Source organism: Ambystoma mexicanum, chromosome 4q (assembly GCF_040938575.1).
Source record: "Ambystoma mexicanum isolate Mex_15411 chromosome 4q, UKY_AmexF1_1, whole genome shotgun sequence".
Taxonomy (NCBI): Eukaryota; Metazoa; Chordata; class Amphibia; order Caudata; family Ambystomatidae; genus Ambystoma; species Ambystoma mexicanum.
In genome coordinates this window covers 859,278,358-859,295,138 of record NC_090928.1, presented here as the reverse complement: position 1 = coordinate 859,295,138, position 16,781 = coordinate 859,278,358, and the positions used below count along the sequence as shown (strand labels likewise).

Genomic DNA, 16,781 nt, shown 5'->3' with positions numbered 1-16,781 from the left:
AGCACCATTGGATCAGGCACTACCACAGCTGGCAAAACCTTCAAACAGACTACAAGCCTCTAAAGATACTATAAATATGCAACTGCCACAACTCCTCCCACATTCACCCTCCACCGACGAAGAACTTCTAAACTGTTCAACACACGAAGACTGCGAACTAGATGACACACCGCCATCCATCCACTTTACAACACCACCAAGATATATTATTCTTGACGAATACTCCACCACCCGTGAATCACAACCCTCATATCAATATGAAGATATTTCAGAACATCCCTTACAGGAAACTTCCAAGATTTCCTCGAATACTTCCGACTGCAGTTTATTACTTGCTGATGACTATGATCAAGTCTCAGATGGTTCCTTTGCCTCTCATACAATGGATTCTACTGACTGCACATTCCCTTCCTTCATCAATCCGCTAGAACAAAACCAAATTTACCAAATTCACATTGAAAATCAAACTACCAGACCAAAACCTTTAATACTCAATAGAACTAACACCCTTAGACTATTTGGAGCGATACCACAGCTAAAACACATAACAACTAACAAGATCGATTCAATAATTTTCAAAGACGAAGAGCACCTAGATAGAATCATTGTAGAATTATCTGATCCAGACGATCAAGAACTAATCATAACAAAACGCGACCAACTCCTCAAACTTGGATTCAATTGCTGGGCCTCAACGTCATCAAGGAAAAATCCTACAAAAAATATACGCAAAATCGTAACAAAAATTACTCAATGAAATACCCAAACTCGCCGTACTTCCCAATTCCAGAAGAATCGAATACACACGAGAGACCATTCAAGAGAATTTATGATCCAGAAACGTCATTTACAGAAACCATCTCCTCAAGAAGTTCAACCTACTCCCACTCATAACAACTAATTAATAACAATATAACATGGTCACTTTGTTCATGGAACACAAGAGGAAACCTACATTTGTTTACTCAACCCTCGCCTGACCTCGAGAAATATCTCATCATTTGTCTCCAAGAGACTTGGATCACTGAAACACCAGCATGCGACGGCTATCTTACCTTCCTAAATCCTGCCATAAAAAAACACCAAGGAAGACCAGCATCAGGTCTACTCACACTAATCAAAATTACCCCGCAATGGAAAGTAGTGCGCAATGAAAATATAAATCCCTGGACTCAATTGCTTATCATAACAACACAAGCGCACCAACAACGAAAAAAAGGAACTGACGAAACAACTATCGCCATCTTGAACTTGTACTGGAATCCTGCAGCCATTTCACCTGTCGCATTCATCGATGGCGTATTCACGACAATAGACAACTTAGTAACGACCCATCAACGCCTCGAACTTATACTGTGCGGAGATCTCAATATCAACCTAATCACACCAAATGGAACCCCGCGCCCACTCGAACAACTGACAGGCAAAGCAGCGACATGGATGAACGAAATCAGAACGCGAAATCTTACTCTCCTAAATCATGCAAAAGATAACTCCACCCCCTTTGTCCCAACATGGAACAGAGGCCATTCAGCAGCAATTATCGACTACATATTTCTTTCGCAAAACCTTCATGAATCGGTCAAGACAGCTCTAACACTAACGTCTGACCACAGCGACCATAACAAGATAACTGTCACCTCACACACCATCAGCCAACAAAACGCAAAAGTTGCAACGCTCGAACTTACTGGCACATCTTCAAGGCTACAAATACCACAATCAGCGCTATCACTTCTGCCGATGAAACTACACGCCTCAACAAAACCAGATCTTGAAAAGTTGAATTATGAATGGATTTTGCTCCCATTTCACCAAACATTAAAAAACCGTCCGCAAAGAACTCATGTACACTCCTACAACGAAGAAATAGCACAAAGAAAAAAGGAGCTAGCTAAACAGACACGCCAACTCAAGAAAAACAAAACATCAGAAAACATGACGGAGAGTAGAAAACTGAAACTTCGATACAACAACTGGAGGAAATCACAACAAGCAATCCTCCTCCAGACAGATGCAGAAACAATAATGAAGACCGACAAGACAAATAATACAAGAGAATTGTGGAATTTACTGAACGACAACCAGCAAAAACAACACAAGCTCACAGCTAACGTACCAGAACAAACATGGATTACTCATTTCTCGACCATGTACGCAGCACACGAACAACAATCCCAAGAAAACTTCAACCCCAAACCCAAAACAAAATGGACTGTAGTCATCATGTACGAAGAGCTATTACACATGATCCAAAACCTCAATCCCTCAAGAGCTCCGGGTCCTGATGGACTTTCCAATGCTGCCCTTAAACAAGATCCTGCAGCATGGGCTGAATTTATGACTTTGGAAATTATAAACAGACACAACCGAATTCCAACTACATGGAGAACAGCCACCATAGTGCCGATCCACAAACAAGGACCACGTGACCTTCCTCAGAACTTTCGCCCGATTGCCTTGCTTGACCCACTCGGAAAACTCTTTGCAACAGCTCTCTTGAGGCAACTCACTGCATGGGCCACTTCCACTGGACGACTATCACCGCGACAAACAGGCTTCACACGTAACGTTGGAACTAACATCAATCTTCTCCTATTGCACGTCATTAAGCACGAAGCAATAAACAACAAGTCCATGATCTACACGGCCTTCATTGACTTAAAGATGGCCTTTGATGCAATACCTCGCCAAAAGCTCTGGGCTAAACTGAACAAATGGAACTGCCCTGCAAATATCCTAGAACCCATCATACAACTTTACTCAAACACTTCAATAAAAATCAGACTCACAAAACAAGGTCTGACAACGGAGCCTATCAACACAGCGAATGGTCTAAAACAAGGATGTCCCCTCGCAGCGACTTTATACAACCTGTTTACATCAGACATTGATCAATACCTCTCCAACACTCAAACAAACCCTCAGAAAATAAACTCAATACCGGTCCCCATTATGTCCTATGCAGACGACATCGTCTTGCTCGACAGAACACCATTTGGTCTCCAATTTTCTCTTACAGCACTAAGCGACTATATGAAACAAAATGAGCTAACAATTAACAGCACAAAAACAAAAACCATGGCTCTAACGAAACCTAAACCAAAAGCAAAAAAACACCGGATTTCAACATCAATGGAATACGCTTGGAAAATGTCACAACATTTAAATACCTTGGCATCATTATCAATCAATCAAAGACAGAAAGAGATTGGCTAGACAACCTAGAACAAAAGGCTCAAGCACTCGCACGACAAGGCTCCATCCTACACAGAAAATATGGAAAATTTTCATTTAAGCCCATCATCATGTTCTACAGACAAAAATACATTCCCATCATAACATATGGAACGGAAACAATGATGAACGCAGACCAGGTAGACTGGGTGAAATTTGAAGCAATATTTTGGCGCAGGATCTTAACTCTTCCTCAATCATATCCCATGGCGAGAATTCGATACGAAGTAGCTACCCAATCCATCGGTTCCATGGTACGATGGAAAAGACTAGACATATACCGAAAAATACTGTCGGATGACAAGACCCCGGCAACCCAAATTCTGAAAACTAACTCAACTGCTCTAAATAACACAATACTACAAACCTGGAAAAAAACAATAACCAAAGAAATGGAACAAGAAAACATATCGGAAGAACTTCTAACGAAACGTCCTCAACAGGCTAAAACCAAAATGCTACAAAACGATTGGATCAAAACCATCGAAAAGAAAAATACATACAAACGGACTTTGCAGTGCAACAAGGACAACAGAAAACTACATGAACCGCAACCATACATCTTGTCATTCCCTGATCCAAATATCAGATCAACCTTTTTTAAAAATCCGCCTGAACACTTTACCAACTAATGATTACTTGGCATCAATAAGACAGATCCCAAAAAACCAGAACCACTGTCGATTCTGTGAAATCATCACGACACCAGAAACCATATTCCATTTGCTCATGGAATGTCCCTCTCTCGCCAACCACTGCAAGCAGTTTGGGGCCTATTTTGACATGGCCTCACAGCAAATGACAACAGATGAAAGATGGGCTGCGATTCTCAGTGGACAAAATAACAAATACACATTCACAGCTGTCCTTTACCTTCACAGCATTCTTGAGATTAATGGAGGAAAAATGCTTTCCTAGCAATGTAGACTACATTGCTGTCTCTTCTTTTATCCACGTACTTCGCACGAATCACAAGATGAAAAAGTTTGAGACAAAACTAAAACATCAAACAAAAAAAAAAAATTGCAGAAATTGTAGGCAACCCTACGCGCACGGGATGTGGGGCTAGCCACTGCATGACAGGGTCTTTCCTGACCCTGTCATGCATTTCCTTTAAAGTATGAACCGCTGCTGTGTTGCTTGCATTTCTGTTCCTCAAACAAGATAAAAATGCATTTTTTGGGTCGCATTTTACAGTGGCAGGCACCTAGAGGGCCTGTCCCTGTGAAAGGCGCTGGGAACTTGCAGAACACTGTCGGGAGAGCGATTCTATTCAAAGTACTGCCCATTTTGATGACAAAAATCGATGGAATGTTACAATTTCACCTATTTCGTCCAGTACTATTCCATTGATTTTTATAAATACTGAACATGTGTTGCGGGAGTGTCACCCGCTCCCCATGTTCAGTATTTCTGGTCTAGAGTGGTTGCAGAAATGTTTTCCCCTTTTTCCTCAAAATTGGAGTTGGGGACAGAAAAATTGAAAATAACGAAAAAGGGACCCTGCGGAGTCGGACCCGACCCGCGTTAGAGGGACGGATCTGGCACCGCATGGTTGCAGGGGAAGCGGCAGCGACCAAGCAGTTAAGTAGGGGATGGGGTGGGGTGGTGGTGATAGGTACATTTTGGGTTGTTTGGCTGAAGTGCAAATCAATTTGCAGCGAAATTGACTACGGTCAATTCCGTCGCAAATAATTACACTTCGGTCAAACAACCCAGAACACCATTCAAGGCAGCTGGCCAGCGCACAATTTGCGCTAGAGCTCAATCCTGTGGAAATGCACCGGTCACCTTTGAGAATAAGGTGACCTACTCATTTCCAAAAATGGGTTGTCTAAAAATAGCATATCCTCCTTTCTTTTTTTAAATGCCCCATTTTTTGAGGAACTGGGTCAAAATCTACATTTTAAAAAAATTGAGAGAGAGGGAGAGTGATGGGTGAGATGTGAAGTGATAGACAAGAAAGCAGAGGGAGTGCAGTGGGTCAGAGGAGGAAGCACTGCACAAGAGAGCAGAGGAAGCAGTGATGTGGTGGGCCAGAAATCTGAGAGCGAGCAGAGGTACAGAAAGTAGAGGGAGCGTGTGGTCAGTGAGCCAGAAAGCAGAGAGGAAGCGGTTGGCCAGAAAGAGGCAGTGAGCTGCAGATTGGGAAAAAGGATGAGGGAAGAGTGCGATAGAATGGGAGAAAGGATGCAAGATGCAGAAGCAGCACAAAAGAATGAAGGACTGTATATTGCGGGAGGAATTGTAGAGTGTAAGGTGTGAGTTGGGAGTATGATTTAGAGTGTGGCAGGGGATGGGCAGTGCAAATTGTGACTTGACAGTGTGACATAGCACGTGAGTATTTGTATGACAGAGTGAGAGGTTAAGGAATGCAAGTTGTGATGGAGAGTTGGTGAGATGTGTGTTGGTGAGAGAGGTGTGTGGGTGTTTGGGGGATTGGAGAACATAGAAGGGGAATATTTTCAGCATTACAACTGAAAATGATCAATTTGGTTAATACTATTAAATAGGCATGAACATTAAACCAGAAATGTAGCCAAATCAAACACTGTTCTGCCAAGCCATAAACATCTGGGACTCTTCCTATTAAATTAATACAAAAGATACATAATGATACCCTGGCTCTCTTGTAGCCTTGCACTCTGCCTATTTCCTGCAATGTGGCAATCTTACACCCTCCAGTTAATACAAAATGTCCCGTAAAAATGGCGCAATAAATAAAGGTTTGTGCCGCAAAATTTGCCATTTCATGCCGCAAAATCCTGGAAGGTCTGGCAAGTGATGCAGTGTAGCTAGTTTACAGTTTTCTGGCACTATGTTTATCTGTGAACAATACAAACATACTAATTGTCTACTGACTGGGTGTTCCCTTGCAGATGATACAAAGATGCAAATTTACAGAGAGGCAGGTTTCCTTTCACATCCAGGTGTGTTAGAGAGACTGTCAAGAGATTAACCACCAGTAAGTTCACATGCTGGGGAAGCAGAGGATCTGTGTCATTCCCAGGCGATACTATACAGCAAAAAGAAGGGGGAAGTGGATTCCAAGAAGGCAGCCAATCCATTTGATACAGTCCATCCTTGAGAGCCCAAAGCAAGTTTAGGTGAACCTAGCCTAGGAAATGCAGCCAATCCCAGACCCTCATCCATTTCACAACCATCAGAGCCCAGCCTAGGACAAGGGAAAATAACCCTATTACAGGCAGAGATCCCAGTCAATTTGGGTGAGTTGTTGGAAATGGAGGATTGAGTTTGGAGGCAGTTGGGGAAGAGAGAATATTTGAGAGTGCATAGTCAGAGTGGTGGAGGATGCTGGAGAGACAGTTTAGGAATGGGGAAGAAAAGGCTGGTGAGCAAGGGTTCAGAGTAGGGAAATAATATTCAGAAGGAGCTCATAATTTCAGGAGGTGGAACAGAAATTGAGGTGGAGGTGGTAACATCAGAAGGTGTAAGTAATACTGAGGATGAGGTGGTAACATCAAGAGATGATGTGGTATCAGAGGTGGTGTTAAAGACCAGGGCATGGAAGCTGCACTGAGGAGGAGGTGGTAAAATCAGGACATAGATGTGGTGTTAAAGAGAATGTGGTAACATCAGGAGGTGGAAGTGGGACTTAGAAGGTGATAGCATCAGGAGGCAGAAACGGTACTAAAGAGAAGGTGTTCACACAAGGCGGTGTACATGGTATTGAAGAGGAGGTGATAACTTTGGTAGGTGGATGATGTGCTGATGAGGAAGTGGAAAAATTAGGAATGGAAGGTGGTGCAAAGGGGGCGGTAACTTCAGGAGTTGGATTTCTGAAGAGAGTGATTTTGGATAAAGGCCTAAAGGAGTGACACCTGTGTAAGGAGGAGTTAGTAGGATGACAATTGAGGGAAAAATTTGAAAGCAAACACCAGGAGAAAGGAGCTTGGATTAAAAGTGGGAAAAATAAGTAGGAGGAAAAAACACAACTCATAGTGAGACTTAGAAGATGGTGACCAACCACTGCGACCAAGGCAGTCAGCCAGGAAGGTTCAGGTGGGACAAAATTGCCCTAGGCAGGTCCAGGATGTGGGAGGAAGAACAAGAGTGTGGCTGGGAGAGTATGTCAGGAGTAGAGAGACGGAATGCAAAGAAACAGAAGTGGTCCATTGTAAGGCACAACAAAATGGACTCCTGGCCATATCTCTCTCTCTCTGCATCCCTCCAAGAAGACTTTCAGTGCTTCCCTGACTGTTTGGTGGACTGTTGGCTATAGTTAGTCCTTGCGGTACGGAACACCAGAAGCTTGCAACTAGTTAATAAATGAAGAAAAGGAATGGGATCCCTAAAACTCGCAATGCAAGAAAGACTGCAAAGGGGTGACAAACCCCATTTGGACACCTAGGATGACTGCGAGGACTGGGTCATATTATGTGTTACAGACCCTGTTTTCTGTTAAGTTGGCCTATCTGTGTATCTTTACAGTATAAAAATAGTTGAAGCTCCCTCTTGGTGAGTTTCTTGGTCACAGTCACTTTGTAGAGATACTTACCACATTATGTACATGTTATCGGCTAAGTGTAGATTTCGTTGTTTTCTCGTATTATCTATGAAAGGGAAATTCTACCGTAGGGTTAAGCAACCTGTGTCCCTTCAGATGTTTTGCACTACAACTCCCATGATGCCTCACAATTGACTATGGAAGCAAGGGCTAACCGAAGACTTAGTCCAAAGTTGAAGACCCCTGATCTATGGGAAAGAGGAGGAACAAGTGTTAGAATGTTTAAATGGGATGCCACATTCTAATCAACCAGATAGTTGCTCAAGTAATCTGCCCATTTCTCAGTTTGTACCACCACCATCCAATCTATATAGTCTCTGGCTACACATTCGGAAAGAAATGATAAACAGACCCATATAGTCTGTTCATACCCATGCCAACTTTAACATCACCCATCCTACCTTGCTATGAGATCAATGTTTGCCAATAGTTATGAATTGCATATATATATGCTGCTCAAGAGATTTAGCAATGTTTTTCTCCACCAACTTCTTCAAATTCTGTCGTATTCATGCAAGTAAAACAAAGCCTAAATAGGTGAAATCCAATCACAGTTTTACAGGAAGTGGAAGCTAATTTGCTCGGCAATTTGTAAGCAGGAGCGAGGCTAATTGCAGAGACCACACAAATCTCACTCACCTAATAAAGCACACCATAAAAATGAAAACATGAATGCAGAAAATAAATGGGCCCCCTGGCTATTACTTTCAAAAGCACAACATGTGTCAGGAAGTGACATCCAAGTTCTTCTCACAAATCAGCGGTTGAAAAGCGTAGAAAAGTGAGGAATGTAGAGAAAGCAATGTATGTATCCTCCAATTGTATTTTCTCCACTGCAAAATGAATAGTACTCATTTTGCCTTGACCTAGGAGCCAAACTTAATAACCACAGAAATAAGTAAAGGGTGGCCACTGTGTAGTGTGTAGACCAACATTGGATAAACAAGGCAGGGATAGAAATTAGGATTTGCTGACCAGGAGCAAAAAGCAGCTCCAGGATATCTGACGTTACCCATTAGGCAGAAGATACCTCGGGCGATGCAGGAGCCAGTGCATAGTAAGCAGCAAATCTAACATGTGCATGAAAGTCCTCGCAGGACAAGGCTGCAGTGTTGTCCACGCATTAAAACCTTTAAGAAACGAGGATTGGACCCTCTGCGGCAAAGCCCTCGCAGGACAAGGCCACAGTGTTGTGCTAGGCAGGTGCGCAGGAGACGCAGCCCGTCGGTACATATGTTGCGCCTATGTCCAAGCATCCAAGCCTTTAAGAAACAAGGATCGGACCCTCTGCGGAAAAGCCCTCACAGGACAAGCTCGCAGTGTTGTGTGATGCAGGTGTTTGCCGACAAAGGCGTCAGAACGCAGATGGCGAGCATGCAGTGCAGCCATCGACCAGCAGCGACCATAACGTAACACAGGTGCAGGTGGGGAAGACAGACATTATTGCGTCCTACTAAACTGCCCTGCCTTGCACTTACTTCCATTTCTATGTGTATCTCACCCTGCATTGTTTCTACAAATTCTTTAGGCTCTCCCGCTCCCAGGTACTCATACTTTCGTCTTTGCTGTTCTTGCAAGCTGTTTCTCTGTTTTTCGGTTGCATCTGCTGCATTTTCTCCCCGTCTATTTGTTTGTAAAGGCCTCAATGACAGAACTGTCACCTCTGCAGGTGCCTCCCTCTGGAATGGCCTCCCTGCCTCTCTCTGCCTTGAGCTGGACCTCCTTAATTTCCAGAAACTCCTCAACGCCTACCTTTTCTCCTCTTCTTTCTCTCTCCCTCTACCCTGCTAACTGCTTCGTTCTGCTAACTGGCTGCCTGGTTGTCCTCTGAGTCTTACAAGACACCAGGCCCCCCTGACCAGACCCCCTGCACTTGCCGCCTGGCCCTACTGCACTGCCTCCTGGCTAACCTTGCAATGTCGGGCTCGGACTGCCCCTTGAAGTCCCAGCCTCGCAGCACATAACTCAGGGCTCTCATGCTCTGGGTGTACTTTTCCCTGGACCCTCTCCCCCACACTTCTTGTTTGCGCATTTGCACGATGTCAATGACACAAGACCTAGTAGGATTGTTGTTGTCTACTCCCTCTGTTCCCCCTCCCTTGCCTTGTTGCGCCTTGAAACACTTGTGTATAGGCGCATAGTAAATAACAAATCAATCAATCAAGATGCAAAAGCTAACTTTTAGTCCATTACTTATTATACAATGTGCTTTAAATGTCCCTTGGGTGTGTTCCTTATTCACCTTTAACCATGTTCCAAAATCTAAAGTTAATATCACACAGCTAGGTTTGTATGGCACCACGTGTCTGAGCAGTCAAAAGTAGCTCCTGGTAGCCGTTGGTTTCCAGCTAACCAGGCTCCCCTATGCCATAACTGTGAGCGAAACAGCTCGCAGCCCCTGCTCATTTTGAACCCTGAAAGGTATTTGCTTAACATGACACTGGATGTTGTTTGTCATTTTTCTTCCAAGCCACACCATTAAGCTTTTTTGAGAAATCTTTCATTCACTAGGATTTTCAAATAATGTCATTTTACAGCATTTTAAGACAGAGAAGTCATAACCTTTGATATCGTAATACTCAATTTTTTCTGAAGGAACATTACTGCTCTACTTACTTTGAGGGAGATGTTGTTACTGGCGGGGTGACAACCTCATACTGCCATGGCGCGATATTTATATCCTGAAATTAAAAAAAGAACAGTTAACAATAGGCAGACTCTGAACAGATTCAAAGGTCATGTACATGTTACATGACTGCTTCCATGTATGCTGCAGCTGAAGGGCTGCATGGCATTAGGAGAAGACTCAAGTCATGAATTCCATGGCTATTGATAACAAATCTAATTAGAATGAAAAATCAAATCTCATCAGCCGGTTTTCAAGTAGGTACAACAAGAGAATTAGCACATTCTCAGGAAATATAGGCAAATTGATCAGATCAAGGAATACACAACAGCAGATCGCATAACTACATATATTAATGTCACAAGCTGTGCCTATGTGAATTACAAATCCTTTAAAACGATTGCAAAGACAGACATGTGGTATCTTGGATATCCAGTCTTTTTAGTGTATATTTTTTCACTGCAGTATTTTTTACTGCAGTTTTTTAAAATGTGTTTTGCAAAAATGTAGGGGGATTGTTTGGGTGAGTAAATATGCTATGGGTATGGGTGAGGGATTTCAAGGCAAAATAATCAGTAAATATTTGTAGTTAAAAAAAATAGTGCAGTGAAAAATCATCTGTAAAAACGCATAGGAACGATTGCTTGCTATAAATCCGCACTTTCCCACGTTGCATTTCGGCCCACGGAAGCAGCCTATACTGCCAATGAAATGCTTGCTCCTGCATGTTTGGCAGGGGCAAGACAAAAGCAAATACCAAGGGAAAGGGCATTCAGTGACTGCTTGTGCCGTTAATGTAGCGGGCAATGCGGCTACTGGACTATTCTACCATATGCACCTAGACTAGAATGCCCTAATAAGAAACGTCAGCTCCTGGAGGGAGAGGCAGTGCCCCTGTGTCTCACAGCCGTATTGCCCACAGCTCTCACTTGCTACTGAAAGAGCTGAGCGAGGGGAGGAGGGAATCTACTCTGACTGCCGGGACCCCCAGCACCAAACCTCTCTCTTTCCAATGAAAACCCTATTGCAACTGCTTTGTATGTGCCTGGGCAGTGCACGGCGGGGACTGCCTTCAAACGCGCGTTTGAACACGGAGCCACTACCATAACATTTCAGCTGTTTGCATGCCGAGGTCTTCATCACGCACACAAACCCAGGCAGCAGCAAGTTACCCTGCATTGTCACTCCTTGGAATAAACAGCATTGTAAATGCCTAATGTCACGTGCAAGCATGGCGGCGGAAATGTGCACGGCTCCCCGTGACATCTACCTGCTGTTCCCAGGAGCACATAGCAGGTGAAGTCCATAGGAACCTGCAGAATCTCTGCCAGTATTAGAATTGCAACTGCACAGCATTGCATTCCTAACATGCAGCCGAATAGTAAAGTCCCAGCCCTGTCGCCCCACTGTGCCAGAATGCCAAGAGAATTGCACCGTTTGTAAAAGGCATGCATTGAATGTTGTCCACGTGCTTCTTATGAACTGTTCTGCATGGCCACCTCCAGTAAAATGGGGCCCTATGCATCCTGAATTGGGGTGGTGTCCTGTCACTAAACTAGATCTTGAGTTCGTGTTTACAGAATAATGGGGATTATTTCAGCACTGTACACAGCACGCATGGATGCACTTGCCTGCACGCAGTCACCTCGTTGTTACTTTGATTCGATTTGACAACAGGTGTATTTCTAAAATGGAAATTCCGGCGAACTCGTGTTTCTGTGTGAGTATTATATGATTATGAAAATTAATCGAGCGGAATGAGGACGAGGAATCGGAAGTTACGATCCATGGCCTACCTCCTCTTAATTAATGCTAGAAAATCACACTGAGTAAAAAATACGCATAAGACGTTTTACGCCTCGTTTGTACTCAGCATGCACTCCTGCCCAAGCAGGAAAAGCATCCTCAGTTTTTTCTGTGGTGATTATAAGTCACGTGAATATTCATTGAGACAGAGTTGGTGACGATGGTGGAATTTTGGTAGTCATTTTAATGGCTATCAATCTGTGACTTTTCATTCTGCCATTGCCATTCTTATGTGGCATGGTGCCTGTGCAGGAGCGAGGAAAGTGTGAACTTGTCGATCTTCTCATTTGCGCAAGCTGGCGGGGTGAGGGGCCGCAATGCCCTTACTTGTGGCATAGTCACTAAAGGTACACATTTAACATAGATAACCAGAATCTTCTCTCGCGAGCCTATGGACAGCTTCTGTTCAAAACTGCTGCATGTGCTATCCTATATTAGTGGGCACTTACACTCAATTACAAGGACCGGAGCACTTTGACCCACTTTGTTCCTGCCTATAAGCAAGCAGAGGCTTGTAAACAGAGGCATATAAACAGCTGTGTGTTCCATGAAGACTGGGGCTTTCTCATTTAAGAACATCATTGACCACCAAGATTGGCCACCAAGATCTAAGGCATGGTTGGTGTGCAAGCAGCTCAGACAATGTGCTCGACCAACTGACCATCCACGACTTGCACTGCTCCATCTCATGCATGGCTCATTAATAGAGAAGCACTTTTGTGGGAATGCTGTGGAGGAATGTGTTCGTCTTTGAACAGGAGCAGAGCCCACCAGAAGGCTGGGAGCGATAGTAAAGTCCGATTGAATAACGTGTCCTGCATGCTATGTTTCGAGACAGACTCACAGAAGAACCCGCTCTGCAAGCCTGGATGCCACCAAAAAAGGCAAATGAGAAATTTCGGGAGAGTCAGTCAACAAGCTCTGCAGATTCTTTAATATGAAGCATTGAATTTGCAGTCTATAAATACCCCGAGGTCGCCACCACAACTGCTGGAATGTCTTGGAGATGCACTTGCAATTAACAATGCAGCTCCAAAACCCCATACTTAATTTGTCCTATTCCTGTCCAACAGGGATAAAAACCCAACGATGCCACCCACATCATCTATGACCCCTGTGACCAAATAAATGCTCTTGAATGTTATGCCTTGCCAAGACAATTCAGTGACATTATACTAATGGGGTCACTTAGATGAATGCCTGACATGATGCTGAGGGGTTCACTGAGATGAAGGCCAGACCCACCCACAACCATTAATACATCTTGGCCAACTCTTGCCACCCCGCCCAACCTGTGTCTTGCTGCTACCACTTGCAACCCTGCTTAAGAACCAGCAAAACACTGCACCTGGCATCTGCCTTTCCACACCTCCTTCAGTATATTGTTGTGCCTGTCTTACGCCCCTTCCAAACTCCATACAACCTCAGTACATAGCTCCTGCCACTGGCAGAATAGCAGTACCCATTACCCCCCAGAACACATCCTTCACTCGCAGCACACGCCAGTGCATGGTCCTTGCTACCTCAAACAACACCACCAAAAACATCCCCACTTGTACCTCGATCCTGCCATTTTACCACAATCCACACCAGCACATCATCCCACTTGACCAAAACTCAGCCAGCTTCACTCCCTTTCATCTCATTTACCTGGAGCACACAAAAGCAGTTGTCTTCTGTGTCCCTCCCTCCTGCCTCCATTTCACATTTATCCCTCACAACAAACCCTAAACCTATCCCCTGCCACTATGTCCCTCACCTGTGGGGTGAAATATAGCCCCTGGATGCGAGAAATAAAGAGTCCCCAGTCATTTATACATGCCCACTGAAACCTAAGGCCAGCGCAGAGATGTCGGACATAAGGCCTATAGAACCCAAATCACAAAGGAAAGAAAGTGGGCCTCAATTGTTAGAGGTTAAAATGTGCACAATGCATTTCATGAAGGAAAAGAAACACCTGTGGAAATAATGTTTTGACAAAAAATATGGAGAGCTGCACTGACAGATATGGAAGCCGTAATGCATAGTATATTCAATGGGATGCCAGAATTGTGTTCTCAGCAGCTGAAGTAAAACAAAGCATTTTACATGTACATTAAATAAAAAGAATGTCACTTTGTTTTCCCCTCATCTAGATTAATCATATGGTCAGCAAAATGCCCATCAGACTTTCAAGCTCATGGTGTTCTCATGTACATATACCATTCAGAAATGATATGCTTATATTGTTAAATTGTGTGCCGTATAAAATGTCATTTAAAGCAATTGGGTGTAAGATTGAAAGGTCATGTGCTGCTGGCCATTTCTTCAGATGTAAAACTAAAATCCAGGACCTCCTGCAATTGCCCTGGAGATTCAGGCCTGGTTGTCTTCAATCCATCAGTGCCCTTCCTTAAAAATGCAAGCAGGAATACTTCTGTCTGTTATGTCAGCACTTGTGACCTTCAGGTCACAAGTCTCATAAAAAGTGCATTAGTGGGGCCACCTGACTATTGAAACTTGGCTCCTGCAGCACTGTGATAGCCTCCAGACCCTAAATATTCCCCCAGCTTGATAGTTGTCTCTAGCATTACCCAAAACACAACCAGAACACATCCTAGCCACTCCTCCTCCACCCACAGTGCACACCAGAACCTTGCCAGGTATAACCCCACCCAATTCCAGAAAAGTGAGGTCAAATGGGAGGACGACACAGGAGGGTGGAGAAGAATGAAGGGCATGGTATGCGAGAAGGCAGAGCAACACACAAAACCAATAAAGGAAGCTGTGAATGACAGTGCTTCTGTTTGTGAAGATGGTATTTTCCACTCATAGCAATAAACCACATCAATACAACAGCTGTGTTAGAAGCTTCATTTCATAGTGTATGATGAGCAGGCATATCACAATGGCGAATGAGGAAAGTATATTAGTAGACCAAAGAAGACACCCATCAGGAGACAGATAAATGCCAAAGGGAACAGGTGGACAAACAAAGCAAGCAAATCCTATGAAAGAAGAAAACAAGCAAACAGAATCTGGCTTAATAACATGGATGCCCGCGTCCTCCCTTTTCTTAGGACACCTACAGATAAATGACTATCATTACGCCACACACAGTTGATGGCGCTATCTAACAGGCAAGTAGGCACTATTATAAATCGTAATCAAAAATTGCTATGTAGATTAGTAGAGTAATAGCAATGTTAACTGATACTTTTTAACTATAGGGATGCTACAATAATATTGATAATACAAGCAAGAAATGAGTTGATGTATCGTCCGACTTGCCAGAGAAGGTGATTATTTTCATTTAAATGTTACAAGAGTGTACAGTTATCTAATTAAGAGTTAATCGAATAATAAGGCATGCTAATGTGCCCATTGTTACCTCCATCCCCATTCCCATAGAGCCCTATGAGGGTTCAAATGGGAATGAGGAATGGTTCCTGCAAGGAGGAATGACCGGGTCCTCCAATGTTGGAATAACCCGGTTATTCCTCATTGCAGGAACCCGGTAAAGAAGCCTGGTTTGGCGGCAGCCATCGAGCTATAGCTCCATGGCTACCGCCAAACTCGTAATGAGGCCCAATGTGTCCATTTCCTATGAATAAATTAACTTTTTAAGAAATTGTCTACAGAATTGAGACACCTATCACGTTTTGTACTGATTACTGAAAAATCAATATTGACTTACATTAAGGATATAAACTATTGACTGACCCCTGTGTCAGTACAAAAGGTGTGCAAGGGACGGGAGTGTCCACCAATTAAGGACACTTTATTTTATTGAGCTTCCACTTGAAGCCCATGAAGTACATGGGGGACATTCCGGTAGGGACATTACATTTTCAGGAAGAGCTATTTTGGTGGATGTGGCTATTGCGGCTGGTGAAGACGAGTTCTAGAGATCAAACAGCAATGTTAAGAAAATGGCTCCTTTTGGCACTCGACAATTAATGAATAATGTGGTGATCTGGTGGTTTTTGTCTCGACAAACTGATGGCAGTGGAGGACAGTCTCTCTGATGCCTATGTGGGTGAGTTGAATGTTTATGAAGGCTGGATAGTTTATTGTGTAGAGTTCAATTAGCACAAGTGGAAGAGGTTTCCATCATCGAGGATGCCATATGCATCATTTACCAGTTGGCTGGTGGCTGTTGCTGTGCTGCATTTCAGTCTTAGTCATGACTATAGGTTAGTATGAGGCTGTTGGTGTCAATGATTTGCCTAAGAAAAGAAGATGAGTGATGCGGTAGTTGCTGATAACATTATGGTGGGGTACAGAAATTTATTTTGAAGTTTGGGAGGATTTATCAGGTTTGGTTGTATGATATGATATGATATGATAGGTTATTTATAACGCGCTTAATACCCAGAGGTTTATAAGCGCAGACCCAGGGATCGAACTGTGGTGCTCTGTGTCGTCTTGCTTCCAAGGCGAGCACGTTGCCCCTGAGCTATCCTCCCGAAACGTAGAGAAGGTGCTCTTAGTTAGGGATGTATTGATGACTGCGAGGATGGAGTTGAGGGCTTCTATGAGGAGTGTCTTGAGAATGGAGTATGGCAAGCTGTCAAATGACTAGGATGTTGATTTGAGGATATT

The 16,781-nt window shown here is 43.6% G+C and overlaps 1 protein-coding gene across 1 annotated transcript in view; it reads right to left on the bottom strand.

Annotated features, from left to right (window-relative positions):
- STPG4 (sperm-tail PG-rich repeat containing 4) overlaps positions 1 to 16,781 on the bottom strand; it is a 384,338-nt gene that overhangs the window by 97,629 nt on the left and 269,928 nt on the right. Inside the window, exon 4 of the mRNA XM_069608424.1 lies at positions 10,382 to 10,446. Within this exon, the coding sequence (XP_069464525.1) occupies positions 10,382 to 10,446 (65 nt within the window). The remainder of the gene's footprint in view (positions 1 to 10,381; positions 10,447 to 16,781) is intronic.